The sequence below is a fragment of the Ranitomeya variabilis genome, chromosome 6 (assembly GCF_051348905.1).
Source record: "Ranitomeya variabilis isolate aRanVar5 chromosome 6, aRanVar5.hap1, whole genome shotgun sequence".
In the NCBI taxonomy this organism is placed as follows: domain Eukaryota; kingdom Metazoa; phylum Chordata; class Amphibia; order Anura; family Dendrobatidae; genus Ranitomeya; species Ranitomeya variabilis.
The window spans coordinates 74,278,486-74,302,394 of NC_135237.1; the positions used below are offsets into that span (position 1 = coordinate 74,278,486).

Genomic DNA, 23,909 nt, shown 5'->3' on the forward strand with positions numbered 1-23,909 from the left:
TGACTCCATTCTTTTTACCATATACTGTATCCAAAATGGCAAAAAAATTCCAACTGCTGTGAAATGGTGAAAAACAAATTCAATTCCGCCATTTGGCTTTTTACAGTTTTAGTAAAAATGTCCTGACAATTTTGGTTTGTGTCGCCATTTTCTGAGATCGATAATATTTTAATTTTTACTTTGATGGAGCTGCATGAGGACTAGTGAGATTGTGTTTTTATTGATACCATTTTGGGGTAGATACAACATTTTGATCACTTGTTGAATATTTTTACTGTGTTGCGTCTGCCAAAAAGCTAACATTTTTTACTATTTGGTTGAACTTTTATGGACACTGCAATAACCTTTTTTTAATGTGTGCATGATCTGGGTAAAAAGGGGAAGTGATTCAAATTTTTATATTTGTTTTTTTTTTAAAGTTTTTAAAAACTTTTTTTTTTTTTTAAAGGGAACCTGTCACCCCCCTCAGGCGTTTGTAACTAAAAGAGCCATCTTGTGCAGCACTAATGCTGCATTCTGACAAGGTGGCTCTTTTAGTTATGCTCCCTGCACACGCTGAAATAAACGCTTATAAAATGTGCCCCCTCATACCGTGAAATCGTCCCAGGGGCGGGTCTTTCCCCCCTAATCAGTCGCAGCACAGCAGTCACTTCGGGCCTGTGTGCGCCGCCTCCTCTTGCTTCATTAGCGTCCCTGGCTCCTGCGCTGTATGTTCAAAGGGCAGCATAACTGCGCATGCCCGGAAAAAAATACTTACAGCGCAGGCGCCAGGGACGCAATGCATGAGACCAGTCATCAGACAAATAAAAGATAAAGTCCCATAGAGGGACTAAGTAAAAAAATTAAGAAGATTGAAAAAAATTAAATGTGAAAAAAAAACACACAAAGTAAAGAACTATAAAAAAAATTACACGAATAAATATATATTTACCTAACAACAACAAAAGTGTACTTATTTGATTTTACCACTTTCAGAAGGACCAGATCCATAAAACTGTCACACTAGTTAACCCCTACTATAAACACAGTAAAAATAAAAAACATGGCAAAAAGCAATGGTTCATCATACTGTTGGAAAAAGTGGACTACAAAGTGATCAAAAAGAAAAATGTAAATAAAAATGATATAGCTGAAAACGTCATCTTGTCCCTCAAAAAAGCATGCTGCCATACCGCTCCATCAGCTGATAGGTAAAAAAGCTGTAGCTCTCAAAATACAGCAAAAAAAAATTTGTTTTCTATAAAATAGTTTTTATGGTGTAGAAACGATAAAAAAACAAAAAAAATATAGAAATGTAACGCTGTAATCTTACTGACCCAAAGAATGTTGTCTTATCACTTTAACCACACAGTGAATGGCATAACCCCCCCCCCTTCCAAAGTAAAACATCCTCTGAGTTTCTGTTTTTAGCCCCTTCTACCTTCCACAGATCGGAATAGAAAACGGTTAAAAAAATATTGTGCCCAAAAATGGTACCAACTCTAACTCATCTGGTATCTCTGTAATCACACTGACCCAAAGAATGAAGTCGTCTTATCATTTATACCGCATCGGGAACGGTGTAAAACACAAATAAAACCAATTCTTCACCTGCTGTTGATTTGTTCATTCTGCCTCAGAAAGATCGCAGTAAGGCTTGGCTCACATTTATCCTGCGCTGAGCGCTTACACCGGGGTATCTGTGTAAATCTCTGAAATACGTGATTCACATGGAACCTCTGGTGGAAGATTCCCTATAATGAGGCAGATGGAGACGCTGTCTGACCTGTGATTCGGCAGTACCCATCTTTTTAGGAGTCCATGAAAGCACAGTTGGCCACGGTTTTGTGCACTTTCTCATTAGTGAATGAATCCCTCGGGGGTTTCATCCCAATCATGTATTTTGTAGATTTAGATGTAAACCCTGATGTCAGTGCTCAGTGTAGAGCACATGATAAATGTGAACTGATCTAAAATGCTCTGTGTCCCAAAATACCACCAATAAAAGCTTTTATTTAGCTCACAAAAAACAAGTTCCCATTCAGGTCCGCCAAATGTTAACAGAAATATAGGGGCTTCCACATTACTGGCAGCATAAAGAGAAGAGTGATGTGGCTCCCACCAAAAGAAATCCACAAAATTTGCGACCCCAAATTCAAATGTCCCCTCCTCCTTAACCCCACAGTGCGCCTAAACTGCAGTTGGCATCTACATGTTTGGCATTAATGCAGTGAGGAGAACCCACTTAATTTACGGGGTGTGTGTCTTCAGAAGCATGAGCTTGGCACAATGTAAGTGCACTACAGTGCCATATTTTTACGTTTCACTCCATTGCTGCTTATTTCTGAAAAGCACCCATGGAGTCAAAATCATTACTACACCCATTGATGAATTCCCAGAGAGGTGTAATTTCTAAATCGGGGTCAATCGTGGAAGGTTTCTGCTGTTCTGGCACTTATAGAGGCTCTGTATATGGAAACCGAAAGGGTGTTCTCCAAGTCAAATAGCACTCCTTCCATTCTGAGTTCCGCTGTGTTGGGTCAAATAGTACTGTTCAGCCACATATGGGGTATTGCCTTATTCACGAGAAATTGTGGTATACTGTGGCTTGTGAAAGTTTTCACTTCTCTTGGCTTTTTACCTATTTTGTTACATTACAACCTGTGTTTACAGAAATATTTAATCTGATTCGTGTGTGATGCATCAGCACAAAATAGACTAAGTTAGTGAACTGAAGTGAGAAAAATATTGCCATAAATTATATTTATGGGATCAAATAACTAAAAAATAGCATGTGAATATGTATTCACCCCTTTTGCTGTGAAGCCCCAAAAAATGTCTGGTGCAAGCAATTACCTTCATAAGTCACATGCTTAGTGAAAGGAAGTTTGTGAAATTTGTGTACAATCTAAGTGTCACATGGTCTGTCAGTATATACACCAAGAATCGCCATGTAGACCAAGGAGATCTCCAAACAAGTCCGGGACAAGTCAGGGTTGGGTTAAAAAAAATCCCAATCTCTGATGATCTCCCCGATCACCATCAAATCTATTATCATCAAATGATGCCATGAGAGGGCCGCCCACCAAAACTCTCAGCCCGGGCAAGGAGGGCATTAACAAGAGAGGCAGCACAGAGACAAAGGGTAACCGTGAAGGAGCTGCAGAGTTCCCAAGCAGAGACTGGAGAATCTGTTTAGTAGACTCCATAGAGGTGGCCTCTATGGAATAGTGGGCAGAGAAAAGCCTTTAAATACATACAAAAATTATAAAGCTTATTTTGAGTTTGCCAAAAGACATGTAGGAGACTTCCCAAATATAGGAAGGAAGGTGCTGTGATTAGAGGAAACCAAAATTGATCTTTTTGGTCCCCAAACGCCATGTTTGACGCCAAACCAACACAGCTCATCACCCCAAGAACACCATACCCACAGTGAAACATGGTGGTGACAGCATCATGTTGTGGGAATGTTTTTTGGCAGCAGGGACAGGTAAAATACTCAGTCGAGGTGAAGATGGATGGTGCAAAATACAGGAATATTCTTGAGCAAAACCTGTTTGTCAGTGATTTGATACTGAGACGGAGGTTCATCTTCCAACAACACAATAACCCAAAGCATCCTGTTAAACCAACACTCGAGTGGTTTAAAGGGAAACATGTAAATGTTTTGGAATGGCCTAATCAAAGCCCAGACATTAATCCAATTTGTGGTCAGACTTGAAGATTGCTGTTCATCAGAGGAAACCATCTAACTTGAAGGAGCTGGAGCAGTTTTGCCTTGAGGAATTGGCAAAAAATCCCAGTGGCAAGATGTGGAAAGCTCAGAGACTTAGGGTACTGTCACACAGTGCAATTTTGATCGCTACGACGGTACGATTCGTGACGTTCCAGCGATATCCATACGATATCGCTGTGTCTGACACGCAGCAGCGATCAGGGACCCTGCTGAGAATCGTACGTCGTAGCAGATCGTTTGGAACTTTCTTTCGTCGCTGGATCACCCGCTGACATCGCTGGATCGTTGTGTGTGACACCGATCCAGCGATGTGTTCGCTTGTAACCAGGGTAAACATCGGGTAACTAAGCGCAGGGCCACGCTTAGTAACCCGATGTTTACCCTGGTTACCAGCGTAAACGTAAAAAAAACAAACAGTACATACTTACATTCCGGTGTCCGTCCTCCGGCGTCTCAGCTTCTCTGCACTGTGAGCGCCTGCCGGCCGGAAAGCGAGCACAGCGGTGACGTCTGACGTCACCGCTGTGCTTTCCGGCTATGGTGCTTACACAGTGGAGAGAAGCAGAACGCCGGGGGACAGACACCGGAATGTAAGTATGTACTGTTTGTTTTTTTTACGTTTACGCTGGTAACCACGGTAAACATCGGGTTACTAAGCACGGCCCTGCGCTTAGTAACCCGATGGTTACCCGGGGACTTCGGCATCGCTCCAGCGCCGTGATTGCAAAGTGTGACCGCAGTCTACGACGCTGGAGCGACGATCATACGACGCTGCGACGTCACGGATCGTGCCGTCGTAGCGATCAAAATTGCACTGTGTGACAGTACCCTTATCCAAAGTGAATTGCAGCTGTAGTTGCTGTACAAAGTACTGAGTTTAGGGGGGTGAATAGTTGAACACTGAAGTTTTCAGTTATTTTGCCCTATTATTTGCTTCACAATAAAAAGAAAACCAAATGTTCATATCTGTAGGCATGTTCTTCACATGAACTGATGCAAACCCTCAAAAAACCTGTGAAATTCCAGGCTGTGAGTTTGCAGAACAGGAAAAATGCCAAGGGTGTGAATACTTTTGCAAGCCACTGTAAATTATGCAGTCATTTTACCTACTTCCCCTTGTGAAAATGTAACATCTGGGGCTAAAACAACATTTTTTTCTTCACTGCTCAATGGTATAAAATTTTGTGAAACACATGTGGTGCCAATAGGTTCACTGCCCCGCTGGATGATTTGGGGGTTTTTGGGGGTCCTGCTGTCCTCACCCCTCAGAGGCTCTGTCAATGTGACATGACACTGAAAAACCCTTCCAGGCAAATCTACACTCCGATATGGCATTCATTCCCTCCTGAGCTTTGCACTGTGCCTAAAAAGTAGGGGTATTGCCGTACTCAGTAGACATTGTGTAACAAATTTTGTGGTCCATTTTCTTCTATTAGCTCTTTTGGAAATTAAAAACTTGGGGCTAATGTAGGGATGAGAGCCAAGCTAACGGTCTCTCTTGCGTGTCTGGGCTGTCACCGTTGGTTCAGGGGAAGAGATTTCTGACAGGAGCAGTTCAGGACACCTCACTAATGGGGGCAGGTCCGACATAAATAGCAGTCTGAGCGGGAATACAGGACACTTGGCGGGGAACGAGATTGTGAGCAGTGAGACGGTTGACTCCCTCTAGGCTTACCCACGCCAGCTAACTGTGCCTGTACTCTCAGCTAGCAAGACTGCTGACACCGTGCTACACTCAGCCCAGAGAGACATCCGTTCCCGGTAGTGACCATGAGAGAGTGCATACCTTGGCTCCGCTCACCACCACGGAGGTACCGCTAAGTCTCTTTCTGCTTCTTCCACTGTGCCGCTGACCTTCACCTCTACCCCACCGTGTGCCCGGATCAGGAGATCACGTGCCGAAGGACCCGGAGGATTCATTATCGCAAGGAGACAGTGCATCGCTCATCTGCGGGACCAGAACATAGACATCTTGCGCCGCCGAGGGATAATCCAGCCACCTTCCTCCAGCGCACAGAGACTGATAAGTTAACCTGTTATTTCCTTCTGCATTTGACTTCCCCCATCCTCAAGTTTACATCCTTTACCCCCTGCTTGTATCATCACAGTTTTTTTTATATATAAAGAACCTGTTAACCCTTGTTCTGCCTCCTGTGTGTCACTGCATCCTACGCACCTGCTAGCATTCTACACTACACTGTGTGCAGAATTATTAGGCAAGTTGTATTTTGATCACATGATACTTTTTATACATGTTGTCCTACTCCAAGCTGTTGAGACTTGAGAGCCAACTACAAATTAAGTAAATCAGGTGATGTGCATCTCTGTAATGAGGAGGGGTGTTGTCTAACGACATCAAAACCCTATATAAGGTGTGCTTAATTATTAGGCAACTTCCTTTCCTTTGGCAAAATGGGTCAGAAGAGAGATTTGACAGGCTCTTAAAAGTCCAAAATTGTGAGATGTATTGCAGAGGGGATGCAGCAGTCTTGAAATTGCCAAACCTTTGAAGCGTGATCACCGAACAATCAAGCGTTTCATGGCAAATAGCCAACAGGGTCGCAAGAAGCGTGTTGGGCAAAAAAGGTGTAAAATAACTGCCCATGAATTGAGGAAAATCAAGCGTGAAGCTGCCAAGATGCCATTTGCCACCAGTTTTGCCATATTTCAGAGCTGCAACGTTACTGGAGTGACAAAATGCACAAGGTGTGCGATACTCAGGGACATGGCCAAGGTAAGGAAGGCTGAAAAACGACCACCTTTGAACAAGAAACATAAGATAAAACGTCAAGACTGGGCCGAGAAATATCTTAAGACTGACTTTTCAAAGGTTTTATGGACTGATGAAATGAGAGTGACTCTTGATGGGCCAGATGGATGGGCCAGAGGCTGGATCAGTAAAGGGCAGAGAGTTCCACTCCGATTCAGATGCCAGCGAGGTGGAGGTGGGGGACTGGTATGGGCTGGTATCATCAAAGATGAACTTGTGGGACCTTTTCGGGTTGAGGATGGAATGAAGCTCAACTCCCAGACCTACTGCCAGTTTCTGGAAGACAACTTCTTCAAGCAGTGGTACAGGAAGAAGTCGGTATTGTTCAATAAAAACATGATTTTCATGCAGGACAATGCTCCATCACATGCCTCCAACTACTCCACAGCGTGGCTGGCCAGTAAAGGTCTCAAAGAAGAAAAAATAATGACATGGCCCCCTTGTTCACCTGATCTGAACCCCATAGAGAACCTGTGGTCCCTCATAAAATGTGAGATCTACAGGGAGGGAAAACAGTCCACCTCTCGGAACAGTGTCTGGGAGGCTGTGGTGGCTGCTGCACGTAATGTTGGTCGTAAACAGATCAAGCAACTGACAGAATCTATGGATGGAAGGCTGCTGAGTGTCATCATAAAGAAAGATGGCTATATTGGTCACTAATTTTTTGGGGTTTTGTTTTTGCATGTTAGAAATGTTTATTTCTAAATTTTGTGCAGTTATATTGGTTTACCTGGTGAAAATAAACAAGTGAGATGGGAATATATTTGGTTTTTATTAAGTTGCCTAATAATTCTGCACAGTAATAGTTACCTGCACAAACCGATATCCTCCTAAGATAGCCAAATCTAAAAATAACCCACTCCAACTTCCAAAAATATTAAGCTTTGTTATTTACGAGTCTTTTGGGTTGATTGAGAACATAGTTGTTGATCAATAATAAAAATAATCCTCTAAAATACAACTTGCCTAATAATTATGCACACAGTGTAAAACAATATGTTAATGGAAAAAAAAAACTTTTCATTTTCATAGCCCAATGTTATACAATTCTATGAAATACTTGTGCATTTAAAATGTTCACTACTCCCGGAGAGGAAATTGTTGAGTGGTGTAGGTTCCAAAATTGGGTCACTTGTTGGGGTTTCTGTTGTTTTGCAACCTTGACGGCTCTCCAAATGCAACATGGCATCCACAATCTATTCCAGATAATATTTCACTCCAAATATCCACTAGTTCTCCTTCCCTTCCAAACCCTGCTGTGTTGTCAAACAAGAGTTTGACCACATATCAGGTATGTATCCCTCTTCTCAGGAGAAATTGCACAACAAATTATGTTCCCCATTTTCTCTTGTTACCCCTATGAAAATGAAAAATTTGGGCTAAAACAACATTTTTGTGGAAGAAACCTTCCTTGAGGGATGTAGTTTTCAAAATGTGGTCAATTGTGGGGGTTTCCACGTTTTAGACACATCAAAGGCTCTGCAAACGTGACTTGGCAGCTGCAATCTATTCCAGACAATTGTTCATTCCAAAAGTCAAATGGTGCACCTTCCCTTCCGAGCATTGCCATGCGCTAAAACAGTAGTTTTGCACCACATATGGGGTATTGGCGTACTCAGGAGAATTAGGAGAACAAATTTTATGAGCGATTTGCTCCTGTTGCTTTTGTGAAAATGAAAAATTGGGGGCTAAGGCAACAGTTACGGGAAAAAATTTAAATTTTCATTTTTACTTCCACATTGTCTTAATTCCTGTGTTGTGCTTAAATGGTTACTATACTTCTTGAATGTATAATAAAAATCACACTGGCGCTATATGTTCTAAAGGGAACAAAGAAAAGCTGATGGTATTTAGGCAGGGACTGTGCCAACCTCTGCCAGATATATAGTGAATAAGGCTACTTTCACACTAGCGTTTTTTTGCATACGTCGCAATGCGTCGTTTTGGCGAAAAAACGCATCCTGCAAAGTTGTCTGCAGGATGCGTTTTTTCCCCATAGATTTACATTGGCGACGCATTTAGGTCCTGTGTGGGCGCATGTTACTGTCCTCCGAACCAGGAGACGTTGTGCTGCAAATGTGTAGCTGGACGGAGGAACAGTTACTGTATATAGCAGAAGCATCCAGCCTACCGAATTAGGAAATTCCAACTTAAATGTTTTTTGGCTGTGGCTTTGATACTTCAAAGTGATTATGTCAGAATTCTGTCATAAATTGCTTTGAAAAGTTGTAAAATGTTTGTGCTATAAGGATTTTACCAACAATTTTACAGCTTTTGGCATTTTCATACCAGCTTCACCAAAATAGGCAGAACGGAGGCCAGAATGTGGTGTGGTTGCAGTAAAACACTATATATCTCAGCAAATTCATGATGAACTGAAGAGTTTCTTACGCTAGAAATCTTACTCCAATCCCTGACTGGAGTAAGATTTGTGGTGAGGTACATGGAGATGTACACCACTCATCAGATGTTCCTGGTTCATTAAGAGGCATGCGCCTCTAAAAGCACCATTCTGCTAGATTTGTTTTATTTATTATTATTATATTATTATTATTATTTCAGTGCTGGAGTGGTGTCATTAAAGTAAGTTCCGTGCCTGTAGTAGCCTTTTTACAAGCTGCTATCGTGTACTGGTCTCGTTGTCGCTGTGGTTGCCTTCATCTGGTTGCGACCAGCCTGTATGCTCCAGTGTTTGCTGGAGGATCAGTCTTTGAGAGCCAGAACGAGGGTCTCATAGACACACTGAGAGCTTGTGACTGTTGCCTCTGACTGCTGGTCGTTCAGAAGTCGCAGTCACATGATGGTGGCGCGGGACCGGAGCAGGATCGGGAAGAGCTGAAGCTGAAGACTCCAGCTAATTAGTATATTACTAGGGGCAGGGAAAAGACTTTAGTGATACCACTCTGGTGGTGAAATAAAAGCGCTGTAGTGATGTTTTAATGAATCGGGAGTTTCTGACTCCCAACATGCCCCCTCATCAAGACCGGCATGAAAATGATCTCGAGGGCCATTATTGTATTTTATTCTTAAAATTGTGGTATTGTGTTTTATTCTGCTAAAACTCACAAGTATTTTATTTCTCCTCCTTTTCGTTTTTATCATTTGTATGGATTTCGGAAGGTTACAGACCTGTGTTCCTTATTATGGTGCATTTAACTAAAGGTCACATGAAGCAAATAAACAGGTATTAGCAGTTACTGTGTCCATGCCAGATTGGCTGCTCTCCGATACTGAAGCTACTGTTCATATTGTTTTAATTGCCATGAAATGCTTCCTTAAGGCATGTGACAAAAACAACCATGTGCGTCCCCGCAGACCCGGCACCATGCCATTACTAAATGCCATAAAATCTGATGCTGTAGAGCAGGCTACGGATTTCCACCATGAGGTCCTCCCTGTTCTATGGCTACACCCTTTATGTACGGGGAGGTTATTGTTACAGATTGTATAAAGGAATTTGCAGCAATATGGCATCATACTTAGGAACACGTCAGAAAACTACTTCTAAGTACTGTAGCAGTTAGTTCTTGGGTAGCCTTTACTACGTACTACAATAACTCAAAAATAAAAAAATGTAATTCCTAAGGCTTCTTATTACGACTACATGAGCCGCATACATGGCACTGTGTTATATACTACATGGGCTGTGTTACATACTGCGTGGCCTGTGCTATATACTACATGGGCTGTGCTATATACTACGTGGGCTGTGTTATATACTGCGTGGGCTGTGTTATATACTAAGTAAGCTGTGCTATATACTGCGTGGGCTGTGTTATATACTATGTAAGCTGTGCTATATACTGCGTGGGCTGTGCTATATACTACGTGGATGTGCAATATACTACATGGCTGTGCAATATACTACGTGGCTGTGCTATATACTACGTGGCTGTGCTATATACTACGTGGCTGTGCAATATACTATGTGGGCTGTGTTATATTCTACGTGGCTGTGCTATATACTACGTAGCTGTGCAATGTACTGCATGGGCTGTGCTATGTACTATGTGGCTATGTTATATACTACGTACCTGTGCTATATACTACGTGGCTGTACTATATACTACATGGCTGTGCTATATACTACATGGGCTGTGTTATATGCTACGTGGGCTGTGAGACTCTTTCGCTCGGGGCCCTCAAGAACCTGGAGCCCGCCCTGGCTTCACAGATTGGTCGCGCCCGGCCGGCCGCGGACAATCAGGGACAGACGCAGTCCGGCCGCGAATTGGCACGGGATTTGAACCACGCTTCGCTGATTGGTCGCACCTGACCATCCAAATCCTGTGTATTCATTGCATTATTCTGAAATCTTCATAAATAAACTACATACATATTCTAGAATGATTAATCACGCAATCATGAAGCACTGAGGTACACTGTAGATGAGAGCGCAAGAACTCAGCTCTCCCAGGACACCCCCAGGGTGTCCAGAAACTAAAATCACTAGGACAACTCCAAACAGAGATACAACCAAAAAAATAGAGCAAAAAAGTCCACAAATACATAATTATGTATAAAAATTATAGACAATATTTTATTAATACAATAAGTCAAACATATAAAACAACACCATAAATCAGAAAAGAGTGCAGGAGTGTACTGTAAACACTCCGCAAAACAGGAGAGATCAATAAGGAGAAAACATGACGGAAAAAATGATGAATGGGGGAGGCACTAGTATTAGTTTCTTATCTCATATGGGTGCGCCAGGCAAACAACCATTATTAAGCAAAGGGTCCCAAAGGTATCCCATACATATAACCAGTATAAGTTAGGTAAAACATCAAATAGGCTTACCCATATCGGTAGTCACAGAGAGTGCCCCCTCCTTCACACCGCCCCCGAACGCACGTTTCGCCAAATGGCTTTTTCAACAGGGTTCGATTTACAGCCTGTCCCATGATGTTTAAGTAGTGGCTAAGCCGGAAGTACCGCCGGACAAACGGCGCATACGCGGTGGTGCCCGGTGCGCGTCATTGCCGAACCTGCCGCAGCTGGGCGTGTGTGTAGGTGGAATAACACCAAATGACGTCAGGTGACACACACGCCCAGCCTCTAGCGGCAGGAGCGGTCAAAACGAGCGATCCGGATCACAGCGGGCATTGCCACTGCCGGCGGCCATATTTATGGAGACCACGGTGGCGGCCATCTCTAAGGAGCTCAATTAAAGAGCTGTTAGATTCCCACAGTGTATTAGTGCTAAAAAGGTGCACCCATACAGGTTATAAATTATATACATATATAATAAATGTATACATATATAAATTATACATCATTGTATTATACAAATATAGTAGAAAACAAGGGGGGGATTTTTACACAACCCGCCTATATTAAAGTGACGAGCTAATATCACAAAGGATATATATAGTGACTAAAGTGACAAGTGCAATATGCATATTAATACAATATGATAGCCAAGACGAATACTAAAAACACACAACCAAATAAATAACAAGGGTGATGGCTTCATATTCCTCTGTGTAGCTGTGATATGAGGGAATCCACTGACATCCAGAACCGTGGTCATATTAGGAAAACTAAAAATGAAAATCAAGAAAACACACAAGACAATTAATAACAACATATAATTAAAAAGATTCTAGAATACCCGATGCGTGAGAATCGGGCCACCATCTAGTCATTTATAATTGTTGCGCTATGTTTCATAAATGTGAAGCTCATGTGTGAGAGGTTACAGGTGGTTTATAAATTCTGTCTGTTTTATTGCAGTTTGTCACAATATATTAAAACAGTTTTTCTGCCTTTGCAGTTCTTTATCACTCTTCACTGACCGTATGCCAGTGAGTAAACAGATACGTCAGCGGAGCCACACGAGGTCAGGGGGTCAGCGCCAAGAAATTATAGGTAAGGATTTTAAATTCAATTATCCGGGTCAGGGACCGATTCTCTTCTTGCTTATTCCACAAGGAGAAAGCCGCCTACGCCGATAATCCATAGTGCCAAACAGCCAATACGTGCATGAAACGAAGCAGGGCGCATGTGTTCTGTGTAATCTGACAGCAGAATGATTCCATCGATATGTCATTTAGTTTACTGGGTGCAGAAGTTGTGATAGCATCATAGTTTTCTCTACTGCACATCTAGCCCTCTGTAACTCCCTGTCCACATGACTGGCAGTTTTCTGTGTACTCTGTGTGGCTTGACCAGGAAGCAAGTTGGCAGCTTGTCCTGTAGTGATAATCTCCTGCTGATAAAACACTGATTTAATTGAAACAAAAGCAAATCCCAGTAAGTGACACATTGCTGGAATCAGGCTCTCTGTCCCTACGTCATGCTGCTGTCAGAATAAATAGCAAAAACCTACCGACAGATTCCTTTTAACGCTTTTGAGTTCAGGGCTCTCACATCACAGGTAGGAACCCTTAGATCTTTGCAGTTTGCTGTCCGGGAAGGACATACCTGCACAATACATAGAGGGGAGGAGAACATGCTAGATCTGACACTACATATGGAGGATAAATGCTCAGTGATGGACTCCACATGGAAGTCAGGTAGAGAGTGACAGGCACCACACTACCAGTAGAGGACAGGTACTGAGTGACAGATCCCGCAGTACACATGGAAGTCAGGTAAAAAGTGATGGACTCCACACAACACACGGAGGTAAGGTAAAGAGTGATGGACTCCACACAACACACGGAGGTAAGGTAAAGAGTGATGGACTCCACACAACACACGGAGGTCAGGTAAAGAGTGACAGACTCCACACAACACACGGAGGTCAGGTAAAGAGTGATGGACTCCACACAACATACAGAGGTCAGGTAAAGAGTGATGGACTCCACACAACACACGGAGGTCAGGTAAAGAGTGATGGACTCCACACAACACACGGAGGTAAGGTAAAGAGTGATGGACTCCACACAACACACGGAGGTCAGGTAAAGAGTGACGGACTCCACACAACACACGGAGGTCAGGTAAAGAGTGATGGACTCCACACAACACACGGAGGTCAGGTAAAGAGTGACGGACTCCACACAACACACGGAGGTCAGGTAAAGAGTGACGGACTCCACACAACACACGGAGGTCAGGTAAAGAGTGACGGACTCCACACAACACACGGAGGTCAGGTAAAGAGTGACGGACTCCACACAACACACGGAGGTCATGTAAAGAGTGACGGACTCCACACAACACACGGAGGTCAGGTAAAGAGTGACGGACTCCACACAACACACGGAGGTCAGGTAAAGAGTGACGGACTCCACACAACACACGGAGGTTAGGTAAAGAGTGACGGACTCCACACAACACACGGAGGTCAGGTAAAGAGTGATGGACTCCACAAGACGCGGAGGTCAGGTAAAGAGTGACGGACTCCACACAACACACGGAGGTCAGGTAAAGAGTGACGGACTCCACACAACACACGGAGGTCAGGTAAAGAGTGATGGACTCCACACAACACATAATGCAATTTGTATACTTGCAGTCACATGCAGAATAGACTTAGTCTGCTTCTTTCAGTAGAAGAAAACTGAGAGAAGCCTGCTGAGTCTAGTCAGCATGTGACTGCAAGAATGCAAATTGTATAATGCATACAGTTTTTGAAGGAGCTCGGCAGAGATTGTTTCAAACATCTTGGTCAACTAACCACAGAACTTCTGTAGCTGTCACTTGTGCAAATCCTTCTGTTACTTCATGTATTCCCACACAGACTGCTGTAGAATAAATATGGAGCTAATTAGACATCTCCCTGATGGTATTGCATGATGGATAAGTGTCTGGATTTCTCAGTATTGAGGACAACAAGAAATCGGCAACGTTGAGGACTGTAGAAGCAGTGGTCGGCCAAGGAAATTTAGCACAGCAGATGAAAAAAAAACCACGTATATTCTTCTTCAAAATCAGATGTCCAGCAGTGGCATCAGCTCAGAACTGGCAGCAATCAGTGGGATCAAGCTCCACCAATCTACTGTTTGTTGAAGTCTGGCTGGAAGTGTTCTTCATGGGGGAAATGTAACCAAAATGTGTTACCTTCACCATGTAAATAAGACCAAGTGATTCAACTCTGCAGAAAACCGTAGGAACTGGGGGGCAGAAAACTGGCAGAAGGTGCTCTGGGCTGATAAGCCAAGTCTGAAATATTTTAATAGGAGGCAGTTTCTTCCCCAAAGGGTTGGAGAACGGTACAATAATGAGTGTCAGCAAATGGAGTTGGGGATTTGGTCAGGAATAATGGCGTTCTCGATGCTGAGAAATACAGACAGATACATATTCATTGTGTAAGGAAGTAGTCAGATTCGTCTCCAAATTTATTCTTCAGTACGACAACAACCCCAAACATTCAGTCCTTTTCTTAAAGAGAACCGGTTGTGTCCCCAAATGCTATTAACCTGCAGATATGCGATATAACTGCTGTGCTGAAAGCATGGCTGCTGGGAGGACATAATAGAGGTGATAGAGGTGGGCTGGCGCGGCTCCAGTCTCCTTCCAGTCTATTAGGGGTAGTGGTAAGCAGACCTGGCATATTGACTGATAGCTGCCTCTGCAGGGCATCAATGCAAAGATGGCTGTCAGTTAGTGCCGGGGCATGCTTATTATGTAACTAGATGGTGGCCCGATTCTAACGCATCGGGTATTCTAGAATATGTATATAGTTTATTTATGAAGTTTTCAGAATAATGCAATTTATACACAGGATTCAGCCGGCCGGGTGCGACCAATTAGCGAAGCGTGGTTCAAATTCCGCACCAATTCGTGGACGGACTGCGCCTGTTGCTGATTGTTCGCGGCCGGCTGGGCGTTACCAATCAGTGAAGCCAGGGCCGGCTCCAGGTTTTTGAGGGCCCCAGGCGAAAGAGTCTCAGTGGGACCCCTCTTTAACACATACCACGATTCATGATGCACAGATACAGCAGAGAAATATAGCACAGCCACGTAGTATATAACACAGCCCACGTAGTATATAACACAGCCCACATAGCATATAGTACAGCCACGTAGCATATAACTCAGGCCACGTAGTATATAACACAGCCCACATAGCATATAGCACAGCCCACGTAGCATATAGCACAACCCACGTAGCACATAGCACAACCCACGTAGCATATAGCACAGCCCACGTAGCATATAGCACAGCCTACGTAGCATATAGCACAGCCATGTAGCATGTAACACAGCCACGTAGTATATAACAGCCCACGTAGCATATAACACAGCCAACGTAGTATATAGCACAGCCACGTAGTATATAGCACATCCACGTAGTTTATAGCACAGCCCACGTAGTATATAGCACAGCCCACGTAGTATATAGCACAGAGACATAGTATATAACACAGCCCACGCAGTATATAACACAACCCATGCAGTATATAACACAGCCCACGTAGTATATAGCAATGTGGGCACCATATCCCTGTTAAAAAAAAATAATTAAAATAAAAAATAGTTATATACTCACCTTCCAGCGGCCCCCGGATCCAGGCCAGGTGTTTAGCGATGCACCTCACGACGCTCCTGTCCCAAGAATGCATTGTGGTCTCGTGAGATGATGACGTAGCGGTCTCGTGAGACCACTACGCCATCATCTCGCGAGACCGCAATGCATTCTTGGGACCGGAGCGTCGCGAGGAGTGGGAAAGGTGCCGGAAGGTGAGTATATAATGATTTTTTTTTTTATTATTTTTAACATTAGATCTTTTTACTATTGATGCTGCATAGGCAGTATCAATAGTAAAAAGTTGGTCATACAGGGTTAATAGCAGCGTTAACGGACTGCGTTACACCGCGGCATAACGCGGTGTAACGCAGCCATTAACCCTGTGTGAGCGGTGACTGGAGGGGGCACTGACGGAGTATAGGAAGGTGCGAATTTGTGGCCAGACTGTGCCCGTCGCTGATTGGTCGCGACCTGCCCCTATGTATGGGGTGCGGTGATTCCGGATGTGTTCACAGAACACATCCGTAATCACCGCGCGTTCCAAAAGGGGCGGGGCTTTGGGGGGAGCGGGGTTTCCGCTCCGTCCAAAGTGCAGTCATTACGGAACATGGACACGGGGCCTTAGATCAGGCGGGCTGCCCAGTGCTATCCAAAATGCATCTTAGGGTACTGTCACACATTGAAATTTCCATCGCTACGACGTTACGATTCGTGACGTTCTAGCGATATCGTTACGATATCGCTGTGTCTGACACGCTACTGCGATCAGACACCCTGCTGAGAATCGTACGTCGTAGCAGATCGTTTGGAACTTTCTTTCGTCGCTTGATCACCCGCTGACATCGCTGGATCGTTGTGTGTGACAGCGATCCAGCGATGTCTTCGCTTGTAACCAGGGTAAACATCGGGTAACTAAGCGCAGGGCCGCGCTTAGTAACCCGATGTTTACCCTGGTTACAAGCGTAAACGTAAAAAAACAAACCGTACATGCTCACCCGTCGGTGTCCTTCAGGTCCCTTGCCGTCTGCTTCCTGCTCTGAGTGCCGGCCGGAAAGTGAGAGCAGATCACAGCGGTGCTGCGCTCTGCTCTCACTGTACGGCTGCACTCAGAGCAGGAAGCAGACGGCAAGGGACCTGAAGGACACCGACGGGTGAGTATGTACTGTTTGTTTTTTTACATTTACGCTGGTAACCAGGGTAAACATCGGGTTACTAAGCGCGGCCCTGCGCTTAGTTACCCGATGTTTACCCTGGTTACCCGGGGACTTCGGCATCGCTCCAGCGCCGTGATTGCAACGTGTGACCGCAGTCTACGACGCTGGAGCGATGATTATACGACGCTGCGGCGTCACGAATCGTGCCGTCGCAGCGATGAAAATTTCAATGTGTGACGGTACCCTTATGTGAACAGACACCACAGTTTACAGAGCCAAAAAACACATACAAAAATATGTGAGGTATTAGTTGATATTATGGCCAAAATATGCAAGCTCGCAACCCGCATCAAGGGTCCCCACACTTGCGAGTCCTATCACTAATTCTATCACCAAGCAGCAAAGAGAGGACTTGAAAGCCTGAGGAATAAAGTTCATTTTCTCCCGGTAGCCGCGCTTTCAGTACGGTGGCCGCACAGCCTTGGAGCGCTTTTAATCTGTAGAGTAGCCCTTTATCTGTGGGTTACTAATGTTTCTGTGTTAGGAAGAACTGGGAGTATTGGAAGTGATGATATGGCCCCCACAGAGCCTGGATCTCAACATCATCCAGTCTGTCTGGGATTACATGAAACACAGAGGAATTTACCAACTTACACCTCTTCTTCACCTTGTTTCCCTTCCTCAGGAGCAATCAGGCCATTAGTATAGTTATGATGAGCCCCGAGTGTCCTCAGGGAGCTGGTGCTATCCTCCATTATCACATTACACTGACATGTGGGAAGGAGGAAGGAAGCTCTGCACAGGAAAGGAGGGCACATGGCTGCGGGGAGACCCTGCTTTAACACAATTAAGCATTTAGCTAGGCGCCCTGGTTCATGTCTTTAACTTAAACTGGAGCACAACTGGTTAATGATTTACTATATTGTAGTGACCCCACAGTGCCGGACATGGGGAACGCACAGAGGAATCTGCCTACCCTGCCGTAAGGATCCTGTCCCATGGACTCTGCTGCATATTACCTGGGGTTTGACTTCAGCACTCAGCAGGTAATAGGCATCGTCAGTGTTATATCTTGTGAGCCAGACTGACGTAGCCAAGCGATATCTAGCCTTGGCCCCATGGTTTGGGGCTGCACATACACATACCTCCCAACTTTTGAAGATGGGAAAGAGGGACAAAGTTTGCGGCGCGCTTTGCGCGCCGCGGCAAATTTTAGGCCACGCCTCTGACCACACCCATTCATAATTAGTCACACCCATATCCACATCCCAACCACACCCATTTAGCACTGCCGATCACACTGTTTCATATACAATAATTATAAACAAAAAAATATGGCCACACAGTGCCCCATACTGTATAATGGCCACACATGATGCTCCATACTGTACGATGACCACACATGACGCTCCATAATATATAATGACCACACATGACGCTCCATACTGTATAATGAACACACATGATGCTCCATACTGTATGACCGCACATGATGCTCCATAGTGTATAATGACCGCACATGATGCTCCATACTGTATGACCGCACATGATGCTCCATACTGTATAATGAACACACATGATGCTCCATACTGTATAATGACCGCACATGATGCTCCATACTGTATAATGACCGCACATGATGCTCCATACTGTATAATGGCCGCACATGATGCTCCATACTGTATAATGACCGCACATGATGCTCCATACTGTATAATGGCCGCACATGATGCTCCATACTGTATAATGGCCACACATGATGCTCCATACTGTATAATGACCGCACATGATGCTCCATACTGTATAATGGCCGCACATGATGCTCCATACTGTATAATGACCGCACATGATGCTCCATACTGTATAATGACCGCACATGATGCTCCATACTGTATGACCGCAAATGATGCTCCATACTGTATAATGACCGCACATGATGCTCCAGACTGTATAATGACCGCACATGATGCTCCAGACTGTATAATGACCGCACATGATGCTCCAAACTGTATAATGACCGCACATGATGCTCCAGACTGTATAATGACCGCACATGATGCTCCAGACTGTATAATGACCGCACATGATGCTCCAGACTGTATAATGACCGCACATGATGCTCCATACTGTATAATGGCCGCACATGATGCTCCATACTGTATAATGGCCACACATGATGCTCCATACTGTATAATGGCCGCACATGATGCTCCATACTGTATAATGGCCACACATGATGCTCCATACTGTATAATGACCGCACATGATGCTCCATACTGTATAATGACCGCACATGATGCTCCATACTGTATAATGACCGCACATGATGCTCCATATTGTATAATGACCGCACATGATGCTCCATACTGTATAATGACCGCACATGATGCTCCATACTGTATAATGGCCGCACATGATGCTCCATACTGTATAATGGCCGCACATGATGCTCCATACTGTATAATGGCCACACATGATGCTCCATACTGTATAATGACCGCACATGATGCTCCATACTATATAATGACCGCACATGATGCTCCATATTGTATAATGACCACACATGATGCTCCATACTGTATAATGACATACAGGCACGCAGCTCACACACAGGCACGCAGCTCACACGCACGCAGCTCACAAACACATGCAGCTTTGACACAAATGCATCACACACGCAGCCATCACACACACACACACGCAGCCATCACACACACACACGCAGCCATCACACACACACACGCAGCCATCACACACACACACGCAGCCATCACACACACACATACACGCAGCCATCACACACACATGCAGCCATCACACACACACGCAGACATCACACACACACGCAGCCATCACACACACGCAGCCATCACACACACGCAGCCATCACACACACGCAGCCATCACACACACGCAGCCATCACACACACACAGCCATCACACACACACAGCCATCACACACACACAGCCATCACACACACACAGCCATCACACACACGCAGCCATCACACACACACACAGCCATCACACACACACACACAGCCATCACACACACACACGCAGCCATCACACACACGCAGCCATCACACACACGCAGCCATCACACACACGCAGCCATCACACACACACAGCCATCACACACACACGCAGCCATCACACACACACGCAGCCATCACACACACACACGCAGCCATCACACACACACACACGCGCAGCCATCACACATGCAGCCATCACACACACACAGCCATCACACACACACGCAGCCATCACACACACACACGCAGCCATCACACACACACACGCAGCCATCACACACACACACACAGCCATCACACACACACAGCCATCACACACACACACCCAGCCATCACACACACACACGCAGCCATCACACACACACACACGCAGCCATCACACACACACGCAGCCATCACACACACACGCAGCCATCACACACACACGCAGCCATCACACACACACGCAGCCATCACACACACACACACGCAGCCATCACACACACACGCAGCCATCACACACACACACACGCAGCCATCACACACACACACACGCAGCCATCACACACACACACGCAGCCATCACACACACACACGCAGCCATCACACACACACACGCAGCCATCACACACACACACGCAGCCATCACACACACACACGCAGCCATCACACACATCACACACACACAATCTCCTCTGTGATGCAGGGGCGGCTGATGTCCATGTGCAGCTCTCTGCTGAAGTCTTCAGTCTCCTGCTCACAGCTCTGCACTATCCCGGCACCTCCCCCGTCTCTCCTTCTCTGCCGGGATAGCAGCTAAGAGCAGAAGCCGGAGCTCCGTGCACACACAGCCAGAGGTAGTGAATCGCTGACCTTTCTTCTTGATTGCTGCAGGCTCTCTCCTTCAGCGTGGCAGCGCCGCACAGGGGGCGGGAGGGGGGGGGGGTGTTGCGCGGGCGGTCAGGAGGCAGCTTTTATAAAAAAAAAAAAAAAAACAGGCTGGCTCTCTCTACGTCCCGGAAGTGGGCGGGGCTTCACCGGCGGCCGCAAATTCGGGATTTTAAATGCCCGAAGCGGGACAGCGGGACCCCGGTGCCAAAGCGGGACTGTCCCGCTGAAATCGGGACGGTTGGGAGGTATGCATACATTTTCTGAGTTGTCTCAGTGCACAGACAGCTATACACATTCAACTCTGCTGCATCTGCTCTCTGCATACCCCGCATAACAACATGATAATTCCGTCTTTGTAGAAAGTGCAGGATTTGGGAAAACTGCAGCTCCAGAGTTTTTTCAGTACTTTTTACACCTACTACAATTTCAGTGTGAATATGGCCTCATTCATACTTGTAAAACTTTGATCCAGAATGTGCGACCTAATACACAACCATTCTGAGCTCTGCAGCAGAGTCACACCGCTGCCCGCACATAAGAGAAAAGTTGGCAGAAATGGCTCATTTTGATTATTTGACCAACTATCGTTTAGAAGCTGTAAGCAAATAATGGCATAAATCCTGATGTGATCTATCAGGTTGGATTTATTGTGGCTATTGTCATCCAAAAATACAACTATATGTTGTGATCTGCTGAAATTTGACTGATCAGTTATCACTTTGCACAAGTCAGCTTTTATTTTTTTTTTCTCTCCTCCAATCTGCCAATTTAATCTGGTCGGATCGTTCTTACCATTGATCGGACAGAAGATTGGTCAACAGCATCATGGCGGAACACAGTGTATTGTGTATGGCCCGCTTTACGCTCTGTAAGCATTCAGATGTATCCCATCGGAAAAAGTGCTAAAAAATACCATAAAGAATGACCATAAAGTACAGCAATGTCAAAATGACTTGTGCGCATTCTCCATCTTTCTTCGCTTCTTTTTACAGCTTCAGTCTTCGAAAGCTTGGTAGTGGCTAAAAGTGTGACCTGTCCATTCTTCAGACAGCTTTCGCTTGGAAGCCACCAAGTAAAAACACTGGCATCCGAGCAGTACAAAAAGACGTCCGAAAAGACATTTCAGGAAAAAACACAGCGGACGTTTCCCTGAAACGTCTTTTTTTGTTTAAAAATGATCCAAGTACGCAGGTGTCTAAAAGACATACTGTACACATACCCTAAGGATGCTTTCTGCCAGAAGTGGTCAAAACACAGCTTTTATGATGAAGCAAGGACTGCGGTGTGTTGCGAACACTTGTATAAAATGACATTGACTCCGTATTTTGCACTTGCTCCACACAGGCCTAACATGGATACAAAAAATTCTAATTAACAGAAAATTGGACAGTTGCTTGTTTTCACAAGCACAATCCAATTCTGCTCAATGAAGATGGAACTAGCCCTTTAAGAGGCAGCTGTTGCGGGTTTTCAGCTGGCCTGGGGTCTGCGGCACAGCCTAAGGGCTTGCTCACACTGGCATATGTTCTTTCATGCGCGAGAATCTGGTCGATTATGCTGCTAACACTCGGCTCATACACTGTGAACGTTTGATACCAGTGTCACCTTAGTCTGATCCGATTCTCTCGCATAAGAGAATCGTATCGCTGGTGCGGAGAAGATGGAGTAATATAAATAAGCTCATCTGATGGTGGCCTAAGCATGTTGGGTTGGGGTATAAGGGTTAAATTCATTGCTCCCTTTACAACTGCTATTTACTGAATAATTAGTATAAAATCAGAGTCCATCCACTTTCCTGGAACTTCCAGAGGAACTGCCAAAATGGGTTTAGAATGAATCAGCCGACCATGACAACTCTCCCTGTACCGATGAAGTAGACGCTGCCCTTCTTCTGTTCCTCCAACCGTATGCTACACCCGGCTGCCATATGCAGCAAGCCAAGGGAGCAAACCTGTTTACTAGGTCTGATTTTCTACCCTACAGTCTAAGGTGTCATAATTTATGTATAATTGATGCACATTTTATGGTGTCAATATTTATTCACTTTATACCAAAGGCACTTACAGTTTCTTTGAAGTGCGGGTGTAGCGGAGTGCGTGCTCGACACATTCGTACCCATGATATCACCCCTTGTCAAAAATTTGTTGTACACCCCATGCCAATGTACGACTGATCTGCCCTGGAAAAGGCTGACATATGGTACTACTCGTATCAAACAGTTTATAAATTAGACTTCATCTCCAACCTAATAACATTTGGATATGAGCCCCCAAAAAATAATATGCAAAAAAGAAATGCAAATGTAAGCCAACACTGTAGCCATTTTGATGGATGAATATGGCAAATGTATTGTTTTCTCTATGCACTATGTTATTTGTGTGTTCCCTTTTTTTTTGCTATTACTGTTACTTTCCTATTGTTGTTCCAACATAGTTCAATGGGATTTTACTTGCTGACAAAAAATGTGTTTGCAATCAATCGTTGTATGTCTCGGCTGAGAACAGTTTAACATGTCAAATAATAAGGGACAAATAGAAATGTAACCAAATCTGAATTGTTAAATGTTAATTATTCAACAGCATGTCATAAAGAACAATAGATTTGTGGCCTTTAATACGCTTTTGTTTTTTCTTTTATTGCTTTTTTTATCCTCCAGTTAAAGGTCATCGCAGTCAATGAACAACTGCTCGTCGTCTATGAGGACAATGTTCACTTTGATAAAGATCTTCCTCAGTTTGGGTGAGAAAAGCTTCTTATTTGAAGATCAAGAAAAGAAAGTATAAAAGGATATCTTTGGATAAATAGTTCACAGATTAGTTAAAGAGGTTGTGCTGGAATGTAACATTGATGGCCTCTCCTTTGGCTAGGTCATCACTGTCTGGTTGGCCGTGGCACTCCCAGATCTGCTATTCCCGGCGTTGGCAGTGTCCAGAAAGGC

At 44.6% G+C, this 23,909-nt stretch overlaps 1 protein-coding gene across 6 annotated transcripts in view; it reads left to right on the forward strand.

Moving 5' to 3' along the window:
• The window catches only part of XYLB (xylulokinase), a 306,665-nt gene that overhangs the window by 91,809 nt on the left and 190,947 nt on the right, over positions 1-23,909 (forward strand). For 4 of the 6 annotated variants that reach the window (XM_077268660.1, XM_077268663.1, XM_077268662.1 and 1 more), the window contains 3 exons: positions 12,265-12,359; positions 17,992-18,109; positions 23,628-23,710. In XM_077268660.1, coding sequence (XP_077124775.1) covers positions 18,062-18,109; positions 23,628-23,710 — 131 coding nt within the window. In that variant the 5' untranslated portion in view covers positions 12,265-12,359; positions 17,992-18,061. The remainder of the gene's footprint in view (positions 1-12,264; positions 12,360-17,991; positions 18,110-23,627; positions 23,711-23,909) is intronic. The other 2 variants (XM_077268661.1, XM_077268664.1) reach the window with 2 other exon arrangements.